Source organism: Triturus cristatus, chromosome 2_1 (assembly GCF_964204655.1).
Source record: "Triturus cristatus chromosome 2_1, aTriCri1.1, whole genome shotgun sequence".
Taxonomy (NCBI): domain Eukaryota; kingdom Metazoa; phylum Chordata; class Amphibia; order Caudata; family Salamandridae; genus Triturus; species Triturus cristatus.
This window is the reverse complement of record NC_140581.1, coordinates 1,014,561,262-1,014,579,480: the sequence shown is the minus strand read 5'-3', so window position 1 is coordinate 1,014,579,480 and position 18,219 is coordinate 1,014,561,262. Positions and strand designations below refer to the sequence as shown.

The following is an 18,219-nucleotide window of genomic DNA, read 5'->3' as shown; positions in this document are numbered from 1 at the left end:
AATAGAGAGTGAGGTAGTGAGAGAGAGTGAGGTAGATAGAGAGTGAGGTAGTGAGATAGAGAGAGTGAGGTAGTGAAAGAGTGAGGTAGTGAGGGAGAGGGATGTTGTGAGGTAGTGATATATAAGCATAGAGTGATGTTGTGATGTAGTGAGAGCGAGAGGTAGTGAACGAGAGAGTGAAAGTGAGTTAGTGAGATAGAAAGAGTGAGGTAGTGAGATAGAGAGTGATTGAGGTAGTGAGTGAGAGAGTGAAGTTGTGAGGTTGTGAGCTAGAGAGTGAGGTAGTGATGTTTTGAGAGAGAGAAGTTGTGAGATAGGGAGGTAGTGAGATAGAATGGAGTAGTGAGGTAGAGAGAGTTATGTAGTGAGAGAGAGTGAGGTAGTGAAACAGTGATGTAGTGAGGGAGAGGGATGTTGTGAGGTAGTGAGATATAGGAAACATTACAACACCCTAAAGACCGAGATGTAAACATTAGGAAGACGGTAAGGGATGTGGCGTTATGGCCAGCGCCGTCGAATTTGAAACTGAGGAACCGGTTTCGAATCTCGGCGTCTGCTCAACCACTTGTGATTCGAGACAAATTACTTAATCTCCTCGTGGCTACAAAAACAAATAAACCATGTGTAATGGAACTGGTGAACAGTAATGCCCTCCAATAGCTCCGGTCGACGTAGCGCTACATAAAACTGAAAAAAATGTACAAAATTCTGGCGAAAGGGCAACAAACCCCCGAAAACACTAGACCTTTTCACCAGGATTTAAAAAAAAGTTTTACTGCCTGAAGCACACACCAACACATTTTAACTCCATTTCAAATGTGATTTCTAAGCCTTTTTATCTCAGAAGTATGTAAAACTAGAATTTTCGAAAACATTATGAAATCTGAAATATAATATGACGTGTGCCCACAAACTTTTTAAATTCGATTACGCTGACGGTGGGCTTCCGAATAGTAAATTGCTAGGATATTGGGGACTGCTTGGGTGCCAAGGACTGTTTCTGCTGTTTTGGGGCGGGGTGAGTATTAGGGCTATATTCACTAACTCAGATTTATTATGAAGGCAGTAAATACACCATTATTAACCATTGATGGGGTGGCAGGCTGAAATTCATGTTGTCGGGGTGTGATTTATATTTGCATAATGGCATGTTCACATTGTGCATGGTGTTACTGTGCTGCTTTCCATCCCCAGAAACGCACACACCTGCAGTGGCGTCATGCAGGGTCCTTGCCTAGTTCCAACCAAGGCTTCAGGAGTGGATGGGAGGGTGGCCTCACACAAGGGAGGCGCAGGCTCGTCTGGGAGAGAGGGGTTAATGCTCTGAAGTCCAGGCCGCTCCCAGCTGTAAAAGGGAGTCTGCAGGGGGGGCGCAGAGCTGAGGGCGCTCCTGGAGCAGAGAGCAAGTTCTGTAGTGGCCTTCCGTGGGGCTGTGGTGTGCCCCCATCCCTCGATCTGACCTATTCCTTGTATGTGCGAAGGCACCTTCGGGCCGTGTCCCTGCACTGCAAGCGGTGTGAGTGCACAGCTGTACATGAACCTCCAGTGTAGAGGAAGGGGGTTCTTTTCACCCAGACCTACGGCTCTAACAGCCCCCACCAATAAACACTTAATACGTGGCTGTGTTCGATGATAGTAATCGTTTGTAGACTGGCAAGCTGCGGACCGACCTCTCACCCCAAAAAGATGCGCACAACCCCAATAATCATTTTTGGGGAAAGTATGGGTCATAGTCATTTACAGTAACATTTGTCAACTTTCAAAGCCACTATATGGGACAAAACCGGGAGCACACGGGGCTCCCGGTTGTGCACGATCCCAGAGCTGTTTGCTGCTGGTGCCGCGGCGCGGACGGCACTGGAAGATAGCGGCCGGGCTGAGGGTGGAGCGCAGCCACCGGGATCCTCGGGAGGAGGCTGTCGGTCTGTGATGCGCACAGGGCAGCCGGGCATGGAGCAGGCTGCACCTGGGAGCTGTGCACAGGATTCCCGAGCCCGGCGCCGCCTGCAACGCCCTTGGAGCTTCGCGTGATTGCTAAAAAATGGCAAATGGAAGCTTCGAAACTTTTTCGGATTCGAGGGTGTGTTCCTGCTGTTCGAAAAGGGCGTAGCTAAAGAGTGGAAAGAACAGCGCGGAACACGCCCCCGAATCTGAAAAAGACTGAGCCTATTTGGAGGGACGGCTCTCTCTCCTCCAATGTCTGGCCTCCGTTTAGGAAGCCAGCCAATGGAGGAGAGGCAAAAAGAGAGGCGGGCTAAATATCCACTCTCGGAAACATTAAATCTCCGGACTTCCGGTTCTGCCTTCGGCAGACCGGATGGTCCCTCGACCTAATAAGAGAGAGAGGTCCCACTCAACCAAAGGGACAGGACACCAACAATCGACACTTCTGTCAAAAAATCAATCCCTTTGGACTCTTTTCTTAAAACATACCACAATTACTCTCCAACATTCTTCAAAATCCCATTAGTTAGCACCAAATAGAGACCAAAAACATAATATACATTTTTTATTTTTAGGATCCTTATAGATTCAATAAATGTAAAAAATGTTTCTTTAGAAACGTGTATATCCAAAACACACATTAAAAATATTTCATTGCACAAACGGAGAATATATCAAGCTATCGGTTGATGTACGGAAACTAGGAGCACGTGAGAAGACTCTTCAGTCCCGATGCTGGGCAGTTTGAAAACCCCTATACAGCATTGACTGGGCGCTGCTTCGTGTTAAACAATAAGAACCTTTATCGCTTGGAGGGCTGTAGCTCCTGTGGCTGAAATTATACAAAGTGAGAATGAAGTTTAACCAGTGAGGCTCTGTCCCCTGATTGTTACATACATTCAAAGTCTGCTAAAAGAAAAAGAATACACTAAGGGAATTTATTAACGCCCCTAGTGCCATATTTATTGTTGTGACCGCACGAAAAAGGAAACGGTCTTTGGGGAGAGAAAGACCCCCTTATACACACCCTTTATCCGATATATGTGGTGGGAGACATTTTATGAAATTCTTAAAGCCTGAAGAAGGTGGTGAATCTAATTATACCACCGAAACGCGTCGCTTGCTTTGGTTAAGAAAAGCGCCCAAGTAATACCTGGTTTGGATAGCTAAGGATAAAAGTAAGAACGTGATCAAATATTATTTTAGGGTCACCAAAAATATCCGACTACATACTTGGATTGTTTATACAATTAATTTTGTCATTGAAATTGATTTCAATAAGCTTGATATATTCTCCCTGTTTGTGCAATGAAATATTTTAAATTTGTGTTTTGGATATACACATGTTTTTAAAGAAACATTTTTTACATTTATTGAATCCTAAATAAAAATTTTATAGAATTTATATTATGTTTTTGGTCTCTATTTGGTGCTAACTAATGGGATGTTGAAGAATGTTTGAGAGTAATTGTGGTGTGTTTTAAGAAAAGAGTCCAAAGGGATTGCTTTTTTAACAGAAGTGTTGATTGTAAATAACAATGCCTTTTATTTATATTGTTATAACAAAAACTAAAATAAAAGGCATTATTATTTGCAATGTCAGTAGCTCAAACTCCCGTAAATGCAAGGCCTATTGCATTGCAAATGCTTGTTATACATGTGACTCTTTGAAATAGGAGAAAATTAAAAAGGAGGATTAACTTGCTCATTAAGGTCCCTTTTTTCACTTAAATTTTCTCCCATTTAAAAGAATTGAGAAGCATATTTTGTTCTCGCGCTCCAATATTGAGTTGACAAGGACTTTTATTTAAGAGTTAAAAACATCAGTGATTCAGTTATTTACCTCTTTGCCCCAGCTTGTGTCATAAATCAGACTGAGCACTGCTCATTATCAGGCCCTGCAATCTGCAGCCTGGCGATAGTAGTGTAAAATAAACACAGCCTTCCCTTCACTTGAAAAGGAAAATGTGACCCTGTGCTGATTTAACAAGCATTGGCCTAGCCGATGGGTCTCACTTTTTGGATCTTATAGGTTTTTAGCAAAGTATCAGATTATCCCGTGTGGTACAACATTTATTGTTACTTCTTGTGTCACCGGTAAAGGGTCAGACACACCTAAGCTTGTGTTTCCATTCTATTTATTGTTCATCGAAATGGTATTTATGCCTCTAAAGGGTAAGTTTGTAATGGAGATAGAGACGTTTCCCTGGAGAATGTTTTAAAAGCAAATTGTTTTCACACTCCCTTTGTGGCAGATAAAAATGAAATGGGTTGCCTTTATTAAAGTAAAACTGTTAGTAATTGCATAAGAAACAAGCATTTGCAATGCAATAGGTCTCACATTTTTGATTTTTGAGTTGGCTATTGGCGTTGTAATGAAAATGTTTTTTACTTTTGTGTTTTGATGTGGATGTATGTGATGACAGTGTATGTTATACTGTGAATCTAAAAAGAAGCGTGTTGATGGTTGGATGTGGTGCATCTGTATTTTGCATAAAACCGATTTAAATTATTTAAGGTACTTTTGCAGTCAAGTTGTCCAACTGTAGTTGGTTTGATTCAATCAAGATCCCGTGCTTCAAATCCTGTGCAAGAATCGACTCATACGTACACTAACAAGCAGACTTCTGAAGTGTGGTACCTACCCAACTGAAGCATGCAGATATTTCAGGAGTTAATGTCTGTGCTGCACATGACCTTTAAACATCCTCTTCTCCAGTTGAAAGGCCTTTCTTCCCCCCTAAGTGGACCTTCTGTTTTAGTGTTCTATCTAAGTACCTTAATACGATAATCTTAATAAGCACATCAATCGGACTAAGTAATTAACACATCTTCATCTTTTACTGTCTCTTACCAAATCCCCACTTACTATCTGAAATATCAAGAAACATGAATAACTTTATGCATTCCTTTACTGGGTTTGCTTTTTCCTGCTATTTATTCATATATCCTACTTATATCTTTGCTAGTTTAATTTTTTTTGTTTTTAATCAGTAACCTCTGACCGTATTATATAACAAGGGCTGCACATGCCTGTCCATACTTACCAGGGCTGAAGGTGTGGACTGACAGGGTAAGAACCTAAGCTGTAGTGCATAGTTGTGCTGGGTGCAGAGATCTCTATACCTGTCTGATTACACATGTGCTGTGCCACCCGGTGACCAGCGTGACCTGGTCTGCCCCCAGCCAATGGGGCACGTCACTCCTCCCACACAGACAAGCCACCATTTTAGTGTGGGGGTGGTTCCTGAATAAAGAGTGAACTGAGCGACATATAATTAACCCCTTGGCTGCGGCAGGAATTCCGCCGCAGCGCTGGGGGGGGGGGGTTGGGGGCAGTGCGGTGGCGCTGTGCTCATGACGGAGTGGTTCTGTCACGACTCCGCCCACTGCGCTAATCGCCCGCACAGGCGGGGAATTAGCGCCGCGTGGGAGGAGCGGCCGCCAACGGCTGCAGCATGACGGAACCACTCCGTCATGAGCACACGGCGCCCGTGGCTCATGACGGAGTGGTTCCGTCATAAGCAGGGAACGGGTTAATAATTTTACATTTGTTTGGGAAACGATGTAAAACAGGAAACTCCTGCCCTGTTTGTATTCCTCCTTTATTTTACAAGATAAAGTACACACAGTTGTTCAAAATCAAATACATTTTTTAAACTAAGCGGTGTCAATGCAACTACTCTAATCAGGAAAATAAAACAGTAAGAAAGGAAACGCTAGTGATTTTGCTACCTTATAAGCAGCGACTGGGCGGGACGGTATAGCAGGCACCGAAGATTTGCAGCAGTCTCCTGTCTTCAGAAGCGGGTTGGGGAAGGCCGTGGCACTCAGGAAACGATGCTAGGGATCTTGCTGCCTTATAAGCGGTGAGGAGCGGAATGGCACAGTGGGCACCGAAGCTTAAGAAGCACCAACACAAGCAGCGACCTCGTAGGGGTGGTGGGCACGCATTGATGTGGGAGGGGTGAGGTGGTGTGGGGAACGGTATGGGGAGATTGAGAGACAGGCCAAGCTGAAGAATGAAGCTGCCTCATAGGTTTCATGAACCAAAACACAACATGAGCAGAGGAAGACCAACAAAAAAAGAGTGCTCTCAAAGTTTGGGAAATAGCGTAAAGCGTAAAAGCACATGTAACGGTGGCAGTCCTCCGGGAGTATACAAAAGTCTAAAATAAGGGATTACTAAGCCTATCCACCAATCAAAAGCCAGCATTTACTAAGGACAGTAAGAGAAGCTAATTGAAAAAATGGGCGGTTCTTAAAGCCCATATTCTAGGAACAGCATGCTTCGCAGAGTAGCGCATGCACTGCAGAGGCTCGGTCAAAAAAGTATTCAGTTTGAAGTTAAATGTAGTGCAACGTTAGCACCAGGATGGAGTCAGAGATGGATTAAGAAAGTAGAATACTTGCTGTCTTTGTTTTGTAATCGACCTGCTTGAATCTGGGAGGCAGTACTTTAGCATGTCAGTAAAGATTATCACCCTTACAACCTGCATTTAGTGTTTTTGTAAGGCACAAAGCCATTAAGTTAATTTGTCAAAAGAACAGGATGTTAAGACACAAAGGGAGCCAAAACCCTGGTTCACAAGAATGTATGCCAGACTCAGTAGTGATAAAGTCACATTTTCAGTTACTTTCACTGAGCTTTTATGGTTGGGTCCTGGAGAAGGACATGACCTCAGTGCACACGGGTCTACCACACAATCCTCGCATGCACTTTTTCCCATGCCTGCCCTCGCATAGATAGAAACCCTCGGCAGTAGCACGCCACCACAATAGGCCTAGGACAAATGTCAGGCAGACTCTTAAAGACCCTGTCGGAGAACTACCAGACACTGGAGCACGCTGCATTCTTTTCAAGAGTTGAGTCGAGGACAGCCATGTTTGGGGCAAGAAAGTTATGACTGGCAATTTGGGGCACAGCCAGCCTAAACTCCTTTCCTGTACCTGAAAGTTTTTACACAACACGATACTTGACCGACAACATGCACTTGTATTGCATGCCCTTCTATTAGATAAGATACAGCAACAACGAAACAGCCTGCCATTAACATCTTTGGGTTTGGAGTCAGGTCATATCTAACCTTGTCAGATTAAATGTTATAAAAAAGAAATTTCTCGTAATATGCTAGTGCCAGGACGGCTCACAGCCAACAACACATCAAAAGGAACACACTGTGCATACATATTGCAATGAGTGATGAGATAAGGATAGTCATGCCCTTTGACTTACCGCATTAAATGAAAAGTGTTCTTTTCAAAAATTGCCGCTAAAACTGTATCCCGATCTAGAGCATCTGCAAAGATCATGGTATTGTTAAAATGCTTCTGTCTAGTGAGAGGCCGGATATTTAACTTTTAGATATATCTAGAGACCGCTTGAGTTAAATATCTTCTAGCCATTTTCTGCAGTTTTATATATTGCGCAATCCCAAGGGCATTGGAGTGCTTTCCATAAGCACCAAATTACATTACACAAGGTCAAAAGTGCAAGTACATTCATTGTGGTCCGGGAAGTGCGTTACTGTCGTAGCTCGAAAATTAGCTACGAAAAGTCACACAATAAAAAGAGTGCTCACAAAGTGTACTAAATAAAATGAAGAGTAAGAGCACATGTAACGGGGGGCAATTATATTGGGAGGTTACAAAAGGAGGGACTGCTAAGCATATTAGGCAAAGAAAAGCAGGCATTTACGAAGGACAGTAAAAGGAGCCAATTAAAAAGATGAGCGTTGCTTGAAGTCCATATTGTAGACATGGCATGTCTCAAAGAGACCATGCCCGTGTGCTGCCTAGGCGAGACCTAAAAATTAACTCAAGGCTGTGAGCTACTCTGAAGGTGTCTGCAAAATATCGGTAGCTTGCGATCACTGGTTGGAGACACCTGATCTAACATCTCTATTTATTGTGCTGTTGTTACCAATTAACTATTATGATCTAGTTATGCCTGAGCGTATTCTTTAAGGGTATTTCTAACTGTAAGTGATTCAAGTGAATCATTATCTATTTGATTTGAAGAGGTGTGGTGTCGCGGCCAGGGCGACTGACTCCGTAATCTGGGGATCACGGTTCGATCCCCGGCGCCAAATGCAGATAAGCCCAGCACCATGTGACTCTGGGCAATAGCTTGCTTAATCTTCCCGACGGCCCCCAGCGCCTAGAGACCCTTACGGGTGATTGTTCGCGCTTTACACATGTGGATTATTTTTATTATTATTATTATTATTGTATTTGGACTTTTGTCTTCATCGTTGTCAAGCAATATTGTTTTTATGGGTTGTACATCAGGTTTAAAAAAAAAACTTTCTATGACTAAGATCATGTCTGTGTATTAAATTTCAACTTATGACTTCATGAACATTCTGATAATACACAAGGGGGGGAAGAAATCATATGCACCAAAGTGTATTCTCCCTTTCAAATAGATGCACCCGTTATTATTTTTCCCAAAATATGGTTAAGTAAAATAAATGTTGGGAAAACTCTACCCTTGACAAGTGAACTTCCCATGGTTACAGTTTTGATTTGGCTCTCTCCCGCATATGCCTATCCACCCATATGGGGTACCATTGTAGTAAGATAATTGTTAATGCAGTATGGTATGACACTTGAGGTTGACAACATGTTTCACTCTTTTATGGTCCACAACAGTGAGAAAATTGTTTTCGTGCTATAATTTTATATTTGCAGGACGTTAGGCCTATGATAAAGTGGGACGATCAGCACAGTCTATACCTAACTGGATTTGCCGGGGTCACTAGTTTAGTTGTTGAATGGAGGGGCCTTGAAAGCTGTGCATAGAAGTATTTGTATCTCAGTTGACATGGGGCATTGATATTTTGCTATATTGATTAAACAGGCTAGAAAAGACTGACTTTGAAGAGACCACTTATAAGGTCAGGCTAACCAATATTTGAAGGCTGGAATACAAAGGTGATTAGATTCCTAACTGCAAAATATAGTTTTTGCACGTGAAACAGGTGCTAGGACGTATGAGGAAGTAGAGACCCAAAAGAAAACTTACTTGTTAAGTTAAAAGAGCAGGACATATTCTTATCGCAGGTAAGCTCGTGGACATTGATATTATAGTGCAGCCAATGTAATTGATGGATTTTGTGTTACTCTATTGTCAAAGACAACTTTGAATCAAAAACACTGACGATATTGGCAAATACTTTAGCCGCTAGTCTAATGTAAGCAATTATGCCATCAATCTATTCTGAGGAATGTAGGTTTTTGCACAGAATATTGATAATCCATAATGCTTAGAGGCTAGTCTTTCTGCCAGATGTGGAGGGCAGTCAGTGCAGCACAGAATATTGAAATGTGTTCACTTTGGGAGCCTGGTAACACATGACGAGAATACTTGAGAGGACTGTGAAGGCATACAGTGGCCATTGCATAGCACTGCACTCCAACATTTGTAAAGCATGCTAGAATGTGTACCACAAAGCATAAAATAAGGCATGTCATTTACCTCTCCTTCATATTTCCCACGCTACAGTTTTCTTGTCATCCATTCAAAGAAACATTGATATTCCGTGTTTTAACTAGGTCAAAAGTGAAATTGTGTTACTGACCACGCTATCAGCTTGCAGTATGTCCCAGTTAGATATTTGTGGCGCATTCTAAGTACCCTGAGGCGCGGAGCTGTGCTATGAGAATACTTAGTTATTACTTGAGAGAGTCCGTAAACGTAAATATGTGCCAGAAGCTCTTGCTTTCATTGTATGTAAGCATTCCACAGTTGTATACCACAGTATCCGTGTTTCACAACCCACTTCCCAGTTCAAACCCTAAAGTCCTATTTCCAGAATTACAATAGCTAAGAATTACTCAAAGCTTTCCTTGTTGCACATGTATGTATATGGTATTTCTATATTGCAAACTTAGCCAAAAAGCAGGTGTGCCCTGTACATGTTCAATGTACTTCCAATATGGCAGACGAGGGACTCGTCATGGACATTCTTCTTTATTATGATAGGTGGAGTAATTGGTTTTGGCTGAGTGATTACTGATTGTGACAACTCACTGCTTGGAGCAAAGAGGTTTTCAGTTGAAGGAACTTGTTGAAGAAATGTGTTTTTTTTTTATTTTTTTTATTTTTAATTTGGTTGTATTATAATGGGGTAAGTGTAGGGAATCTTCTGGACATCAGAGTGTTCCTGCCAGTTATAAGGGGGTGTGGTCATTGACCCTTGGGATATGACACAAGATTAGTATATGGTGTAAGAATGTAGAGGTAGCCAGTGAAGCACCATCATGATTGGGATATTGAGCTTGCTTTGTCATTGACAAAGCAATCTGCTGCTTATAGGGCAGCCTTCATGCGAGTGAGAGGATTCTCAGGTTTGCCTATAGTTTTTCCTGTTGGAGAGAGGGGCTTTGCGTTTTTGTACTTGCCGTCCATTTATTTTCTTGGGTGTCATCAAGGTATGATAGGGCCTGGTTGTGTTTTTCTGGTAATGTGGTTCCTCCATGAAAGGTGGTTGTGAGGTCCAAAGCTCAGTAGTTTGGTACTTCTCCTGCATTTTGGGGAAAACCCTTCAAGTGTATACAACTGCTATTGTGGAGTGCTGGATGATGAATCGCAGATTTTAGAGCTAATCATGGACTCTGTAAATGAGCTCCATTTAGATTATTTGTGTATGTATGGGTTTTGGGTTGAACAGAAATGCTGTGCGATGCCTAGTCTCTGAAGCTTACAACCTCTCTCTTACAAAGCACAGGTGGAAAACTGAGTTTAATGGGCATATACAGCATTGAAGGAATTTAATCATCTACTACATATTATGAAGGGATAGATTGAGGTGAAACTTGATAACGTGGAAAGATTTTTAGGCATTGAGTCAGCAGGCTGCCTGACAAGTTCAGCATTAGGATTAGTTGAAAGCCAGTGCTGAGGTTCTGGCACTGGAGGCAAGGGAAGGTGACGTAGGCAAGCTGAGGTACCAGCGATGGAGGCCATCTTGGAAGCCGCCTGTACTGAAACTGTAGATGTGGCCGTTGAAATACTGTTTTCTGCTTGGATACATGCCCATTCTTCCCAAAGACATTCCCATCAGTATGGTATGCGTGTGAGTGGAAGATGCCATTGTCTTATGCATGCGCTGATATTCATGAAAGACTGCATCGTCAGATTTTCGCTACTGTTATCCATGGTTTGATATGTTCATGCCTGGAAGCTGCAGGGAGTCAGCTGCTGGTCTCAAACTGCCAAAATGTAGGTCCAACAATCCCTTCATCGCTGGGGGCCAGTAAATTACATTAAGCCTGTTTCTTCCTCCTCTTTTGCGTCCCAGCAGTTGGCAACGTTTCCTTTAGTGGATATCTTGAGCATCGAACATAGATTTAACCCTGCAGAATCTATTTTGGACATCCCTAGTCTAGGGTTATATGTGAGAGCCAGGTTTGTACTTCAAGACGTTAATGAGTAAGTAAACCATTTTCGAAGGGTGTGCTTCATCTTCTGGACATCCATGTTTGGTTGAATGTGAATCAATACCTGAGGCAGCTGAAGGCATTGGCTCACAATATTTTAGGAGAGGTTTGAATTTCACTGACCGCATTGTGTGTCTTTGCTGGTAGAATGTGCTGGGGTCTTATGTTCATGCTAGTTATGAAGGAAATATCATGGCACTATAATGCACTGGCCGTACAATTTTGTACACTAGCATTATCCATGGGTATCCATTCTACTGCACCCAGACATTGTTCACCTTCCAATTCATGCCTTTGACCTTGTAGTGTTTGACGATACTAAAATGAAGTAGAAATAGCTGTGATCAGCTTAATGTGAAGACCAAGAATATAGTGGGATAATATTTCCAAGTTTATTCTACTCAAAGAAAAATGCTTATGCTCAAACTTCCACTCTGGTTAAAATCCAAAGAAATCCTCAGTATTTGAATTTTCCCGAGCTCATTTTGTTACACAAAAGCATGCTTGCTTTTCTTGCCTGCTTCTAGTGCACATCATCAGAAAATTGTTGTAGGTTTGAAAATGTGTGAATGGCATTGTTTGTGTATTCTAATATTTATATATATTCTTTTTATTTTAGGAAAGACCATATGGCATTGTTAGCCTGAAGCCCAGATTATTCCCAGTAAGTAAAAAAAAAAAAACACAGGCAACTAAAGTGCGTTACCTTTTCTTCCAATAAAATCATATGCTCTTTCTCTGGTGTTGCTCCAAATATATGAAACACTATTCCCTAAAATCTCAGACAGGTTTCGGCCTATTTGCTTTCAGAAAAAGAATGAAAGAATGCCTCCTGCAAAATTATCTCATTACAACTTAACTCCTCTCTAAATCTCTACCTTATTATACTCCCACCTTGCTCTCCTCTTGCTAGCTCTTTATCTCTGTTTTCTTTCTTCATGTTATACAAGACTGAACCCCCTTTTTAGCACTGGCTAATATATCCTTCTATCAAAGTTACCAAAGCCAATAGGTTATGCATTTCAAAGCAGAGTGCCAACCTATTGGTTTTGCCTATTTGATCGTGCCTGGCAGCTGCAACATGCTGTTAGGCCCTCTGCTTCCCTGTTTGCAGCCTTGCACACTTCATTTCTTTTATTTCTATTTTATTGTTCTGAAGTGGTTTTACACAATAATTGAACAGTTAAGTAAACACGGCCAGAATGGATGTCAGTGCATTATGATGGACGCATCATGTGATTTTCTTTCATGAGACAATAAAAATAGTTTAATTCAAAGGTAGCTGTTGTGTGGTTGCATGTGCACCATGCATGATTCACGACTCCCCATAGCCATTTTGCTGGGGTTTTCTTTTTCTTTACCATCCCAGCGTGGTTGACAGCCGTTTTAGAATAGTGAAAGAAAGGGAACGGAAGTGCAAAACCCAATAGCTGTTTGCAACTGCAATGCCGTCAAAAAACGGGGTGACATGAGCGTGGTGGGAGTGCCAGAAGGCAATGGATGAACTGATGGAGGGTACATAGTGTATGGGGGCCCTATGGGTACTAAAACAAATAAATGTTAGTGTGTATGTGAACTACACTTTTAGGGTGTTTAGATCCGCTAAATGCTATGAGATCATATCCACACTGATAGACAACTTTGCATATGGCAAAAGCTAATTAAATCACGGTAGCCAGTGGCCCGAAGGGGCTGCCCAAAAGCCCTTTTCTGTATATTCATCTGTATGTATATGGATGTTGTGTAGTGTTTGTTCCATGATAACGATAGCTCTTGCCAGACAGCTACAGCTATTGGTTGTCGAAATCTAAAAATAGGATGTGAAAAATTGAAACCCACACATGGGCAATGCTGTCCTCCTTTACTTATTAGTGAGGTCTTCTCCATGCATGTAAGAAAATTGAGTTTCTTTTTTTACACTGTGCATTTAGAACTTAATGTAAGGCACTGCTACCCCTCCCTGAGATTTGAAGACACTAGGGCGTACAAAGAGAAAAGGGGAATTAAAGTGCCATGGAGCTGTAGAAGGAGAAGTTATAGCATCCGAGAGACTGGGAGGAAGACTGCTACAAATAGGGACTGATGGGAACAACTTAATAGAAACAATCGTTGGCAAGTCAGTAAATCTCATTTACTCTGACAGTGGTTGTTTGTTTTTAACTTTCCATTTTAAAATGGCTGTTAGACTTGTTGGAATCGTAAAGGAAAAAAACCAAAATGGCTGTGAATGCAACGTAATGCATGTGTGCATACAGCAGACATCTTGGAATGGTTTGGACTGTTTTACTTTACCATTCTATCATGACGGATGCTCATTTTAGAATGGTGAAACAAAAATACAACTATAAAGTGTGTGGTAGTTCAAAAATTTAAGTGACTGGCCCCATCAGTTCTTTGCAGCTACCACTCCACTCTACCCCACTTCACTACATTCTAACTCGCCCCACTCCACTCTTCCCCACTCCACTCCAACCTCACACCACTCCAACCTCATTCCACTCTCCCCCAATCTACCCATTCCTCTCTCCCCCAAGCTACCCCACTCTACCCCATCCCACTCTTCTTAATCTACACCCTCCCACAGTCTACCCCAATCCACTCTCCCAAAATCTATTCTACTCTCCAACAATCTACCCTACTCCACTTCACTTCAATCCCCTCAATCTACCCAATTCCAATATAACCCACTCCACTCCAGTCTATCTCAATCAACCTCAGCCAAATCTACACAACTCCACTCCAATCTACCACACTTAACTCCAGTCGACTCCTCTCCACCCCAGTCTACCCTATTAACCCCAATCTACACCAGGACACACAAATCCACCCCAATCTACCACACCCTACCTCATTTTAGTCTATCCCACTCAGGTCTACCCCAATCAACACCACTTAATTCTAACCCCCCACCACATAAATCCACCCCACTCCACTCTAATCCAGACTTCCCCACTCCAATCTACCCCAATCCACTCAGTTCCAAACTATCCAAATCTACTCCACTGCAATCTATCCCATTACAATCTGCCCCACCCTAATCTACCCCTTTCCAACCATATCCACTCCACAATCTACCCTAATCCACTCTCCCACAGTCTACCCCAATCCACTCCACTCGCCCCAATCTACTCCACTAATCCGCAATCCTCTCAATATACCCAACTCCAATTAAACCCACGCCACTCTGTCAACCCCACCACGCTCCTTCCCACCCTAATGTACACAACTCCAATCTATCATACTCCACTCTACCCCCTCCACCCGAATCGACCCGTCCCACCCCAGTCTACCCCCTCTACACCAGTCCAACACCAATCTACCCTACTCCAATCTATCCCACCCTAGTCTATCCCAATCTACACCACTTTAATCTACCCCACTCCACTCTAATCCAGACCTCCCCACTCCAATCCAATGTACCCAACTCTAATCCACTGCAATCTACCCCATTCCAGTCTAACCAGTCCACCCCAATCTGCCTCACTCCACTCTATTCCACTCCACTCCACCACAGTATACCCACTCCACACCAGTATACCCCACTCCAGTCTACCCATCTCCATTCCAATCTACCCCAATCCACCCTATCCCACTCCACTTCAGTCTAACCCACTGCACTCCAATCTACCCCACTCCCATCCCCAAAGTGTCCCGCTCCAATCTACCCCGCTCCAATCTACCCCACTCTAATCTACCACACTCCACTTCACTCTAACCCACTCCACCCCAGTCTCCGTCAATCCACTCCACCCAAACCACCCACCCCATTCCAATCTACACAACTCAGTTCTCTTCGCCCCACTGTAGTCTAGGCCACCCACTTCAGTCTATCCCCCACTTCAGTGTACTGCACTCTAATTTACCTCAATCTACTCCACTCTACTCTGCCCCACTCTACTATACCCTAATCTACTCTATCCCGGTCAACCTTACCCCACCCATTAACTTTTAGGCATGCTGAACAGCAGCAGCACTGGTGTACAATGTGGCTAAATCACATTTCCAAAGCCAATATCTCCTGCATAAGCGAGACCCTCATGGCTTTGCCAATGCTTGTTTTTTAAGGATTAGAAATTAAACACAATTCGGTTAATCTAATCACTACCTTGAATATTGATAAGAAGGCCCTGTAAAGTCAGTGGCAATGCATGCATACTCACTAAGATGATTTGTACATGATTTTTCTACGGCCTTAAGCCTCATATTCCAAAATCATCAATGGTGGTGCATCCAATCAGAGAGACAATTCTCTCTCACTCTGCCACACATTTCCACAAACTGAATTAGACTGGTCAGTATTGGAAACAGCGGACTTTGGAAAAGCTCTCTAATGTCTAACAGAAAATATTCCAAACAAATACTTTTTTGTAAACAGTACAAAAAAAATGCATCTATTTCAGGAAACACGCTTGAAAATCACCGATTTTCCTGCCAATACATTTGGTGTGATGTAACCATTTTCATAATGAGAATGAAGAAAATGGAATCTGAATCAGAGTGACTTTTTTACATTCTTCTTCTTTTTTTCTGTTATAAGTAAAAATATAAAAAAAAAACATTTAATGTAGAAATTAAATGGAGTTTAGTTTAGTGACCTAACTTTGTGTGTTCTCATTAACAAATGACCGTACAATAATTTATCTGTGGATGTATAACGTGTTTTTTGTTTGTTTTTGTTTGTAGGGTGATAGTGTGATTGAAACAGGTGAAGTAATTCCACCAATGAAAGAAGACGACCATGGACATCATTAGACCAGCCCTGATCATTCACATACCTACTGAATCTCTGTACTGACTAGAAAACCGCTATTTATCATTAAAGAGAACTTTGCGAAAAATGTGTATTTTTTGTAAACTCCGTGTTTCCTTTGCACATTTTTCCAGCTATCTAAACTTGACATCTCATAGGCCTTCACTTCTGCTATAGAAATCTACCACGTATGTTGCAGGGATCCAACTAAAGTTTATGGTGCAATGATATGTTAACTGTGATGATATAACAAACTTACAAATTGAGACGAAGTTAAGACGAACGTAAATTGAAACTAGCTTTGGAAAAGCCTCTAGTATTCACCAGTGAAACCTATTGTGTTTCTCAGTTTTTTTCCCCAAATATGACTGACCTCGACATAAGCGTATCCATGGTGGCTGATTGGTGGGAAAAGCATTGGCAAAGCCAATAAGATTCACTGAGACCTATTGGCTTTGCTTGGGATGTGGTGGTGCAGCCTCATACACTCTGTGCACTCTCTGCCTGTCTGGCCTGTGGGAACACTCACAAACTGCTGCTCGTGGACGCCTCCACTGTATAGGTAACAATTTGGTTCACTGGGAAGGTCGACTCCTGCCCCCACACACTCCAATGCAGAGGGAAACATTATTTCTCCAGTATTGGGGTGTCTTTCATAGATTCACATGCTTGAATATTCCCAGTCGTCGGAGTGGGAGTCTCACGGTAAATAATATAGCAATATATACAGCCATTATATATATATATATATATATATATATATATATATATATATATATATATACATGAGTAATCATATAAAAACAGAGATATAAGTAAGTGATAACATCAAGAATGTCCCTATATGAAATCTCCATAGAGATACATGGAAAGAGAAAAAAGACATTCACAGTCTATCTCTGTCATTATGTTAGTCCAAACTACGGCCAATCAGGCGCCAGCTCCTCTCTAGAACCTTCTCCTCAGAGCTCCTCACCTCAGATTTTCTACCGCACGTCGTGTGAAAGGGAGTCTCCCTGAGCTCTGCTCAGTTTTTTCTCTTCAGGATGACTTCAAGTAAGAAGTCTTTGTTTAGACCTTGTTCTTTTGTGGAAAGCTACGTTATTCTCAGAAGATCCACACAGTAAGTGTATTTACTGTCTTTACCCTAACCATGAAGTGGGTGAATGTAAATTCTGTAGAATTTTCTACAAAAACTCTGAAAGACAGGGAAGGCCGTCTCTTGTTGTGGCTCCATTGACTTAAGGATAAAGATGAAGTAATTTTCTGAGGTAGAAAACTTTACTTCTGGCCGTTCCCTCACAGCCTCAAAATGCAGTAGTGTACAGGAGTTACCTGCTCCTTTCCTTAAAAAGAAGAAAATGTCTCTGACTATGACATCTGCCACTTCTTCTTCATTGAATACTGCTGTGTCGCCCACGAGACTTAGTTCTCAGGCTAGTGAGGTTTTCAACTTTCCAGTTTAAAAAAGTTTCCGACCGTCTACGATGGCTCCGTCGACGATGGCTCCGTCTACGATGGCTCCGTCGACGATGGCTCCGTCTACGATGGCTCCGTCGACGATGGCTCCGTCGACGATGGCTCCGTCGACGATGGCTCCGTCGACGATGGCTCCGTCGACGATGGCTCCGTCGACGATGGTTCTGTCGGCAATGATTCTTTCGATGGTGGTTCCGTCGACGATGGTTCCGTCGACGATTCCGTCTACGAAGATGTCTTCAATAGCCTTCTATGCCTCAGAGCCCGTCGACTGCAGTCTCATCGGTGAAAAAAAAAAAAAAGGTTTAAAAAAGACGACTTCTGCACAGAGGTCATTAAAGATCCAAATCTCTTCCACATATACAGCGACTACTTCGTCATTTGCTGCTGTTCCTTTATTACCATTACCACTGAGTACTTGACAAGATATGTCAGGTGAGGTTTTATCGGTGGAGGATTCCCGCCTTCCTTCACCATTGTTTTACCACTGACTCAGATCAAGATTCAGAAGAAGGTTTAGCTGAATCGGTTGGGACGGCACACAGTCCCTTAGATTTAGTAATAAGATGCCAGGAAGATAATAGTGATGATGAGGAACAATT

General features: G+C 42.4%; 1 protein-coding gene across 1 annotated transcript in view; it reads left to right on the top strand.

The window, feature by feature from the left end:
* Window positions 1–16,230, top strand: part of NDUFB6 (NADH:ubiquinone oxidoreductase subunit B6) — a 54,372-nt gene extending 38,142 nt beyond the window's left edge. Inside the window, exons 3-4 of the mRNA XM_085634928.1 lie at window positions 12,008–12,052; window positions 16,072–16,230. Of these exons, the coding sequence (XP_085491054.1) occupies window positions 12,008–12,052; window positions 16,072–16,140 (114 nt within the window). The 3' untranslated portion in view covers window positions 16,141–16,230. The remainder of the gene's footprint in view (window positions 1–12,007; window positions 12,053–16,071) is intronic.
* The last annotated feature ends 1,989 nt before the right edge of the window (window positions 16,231–18,219 follow it).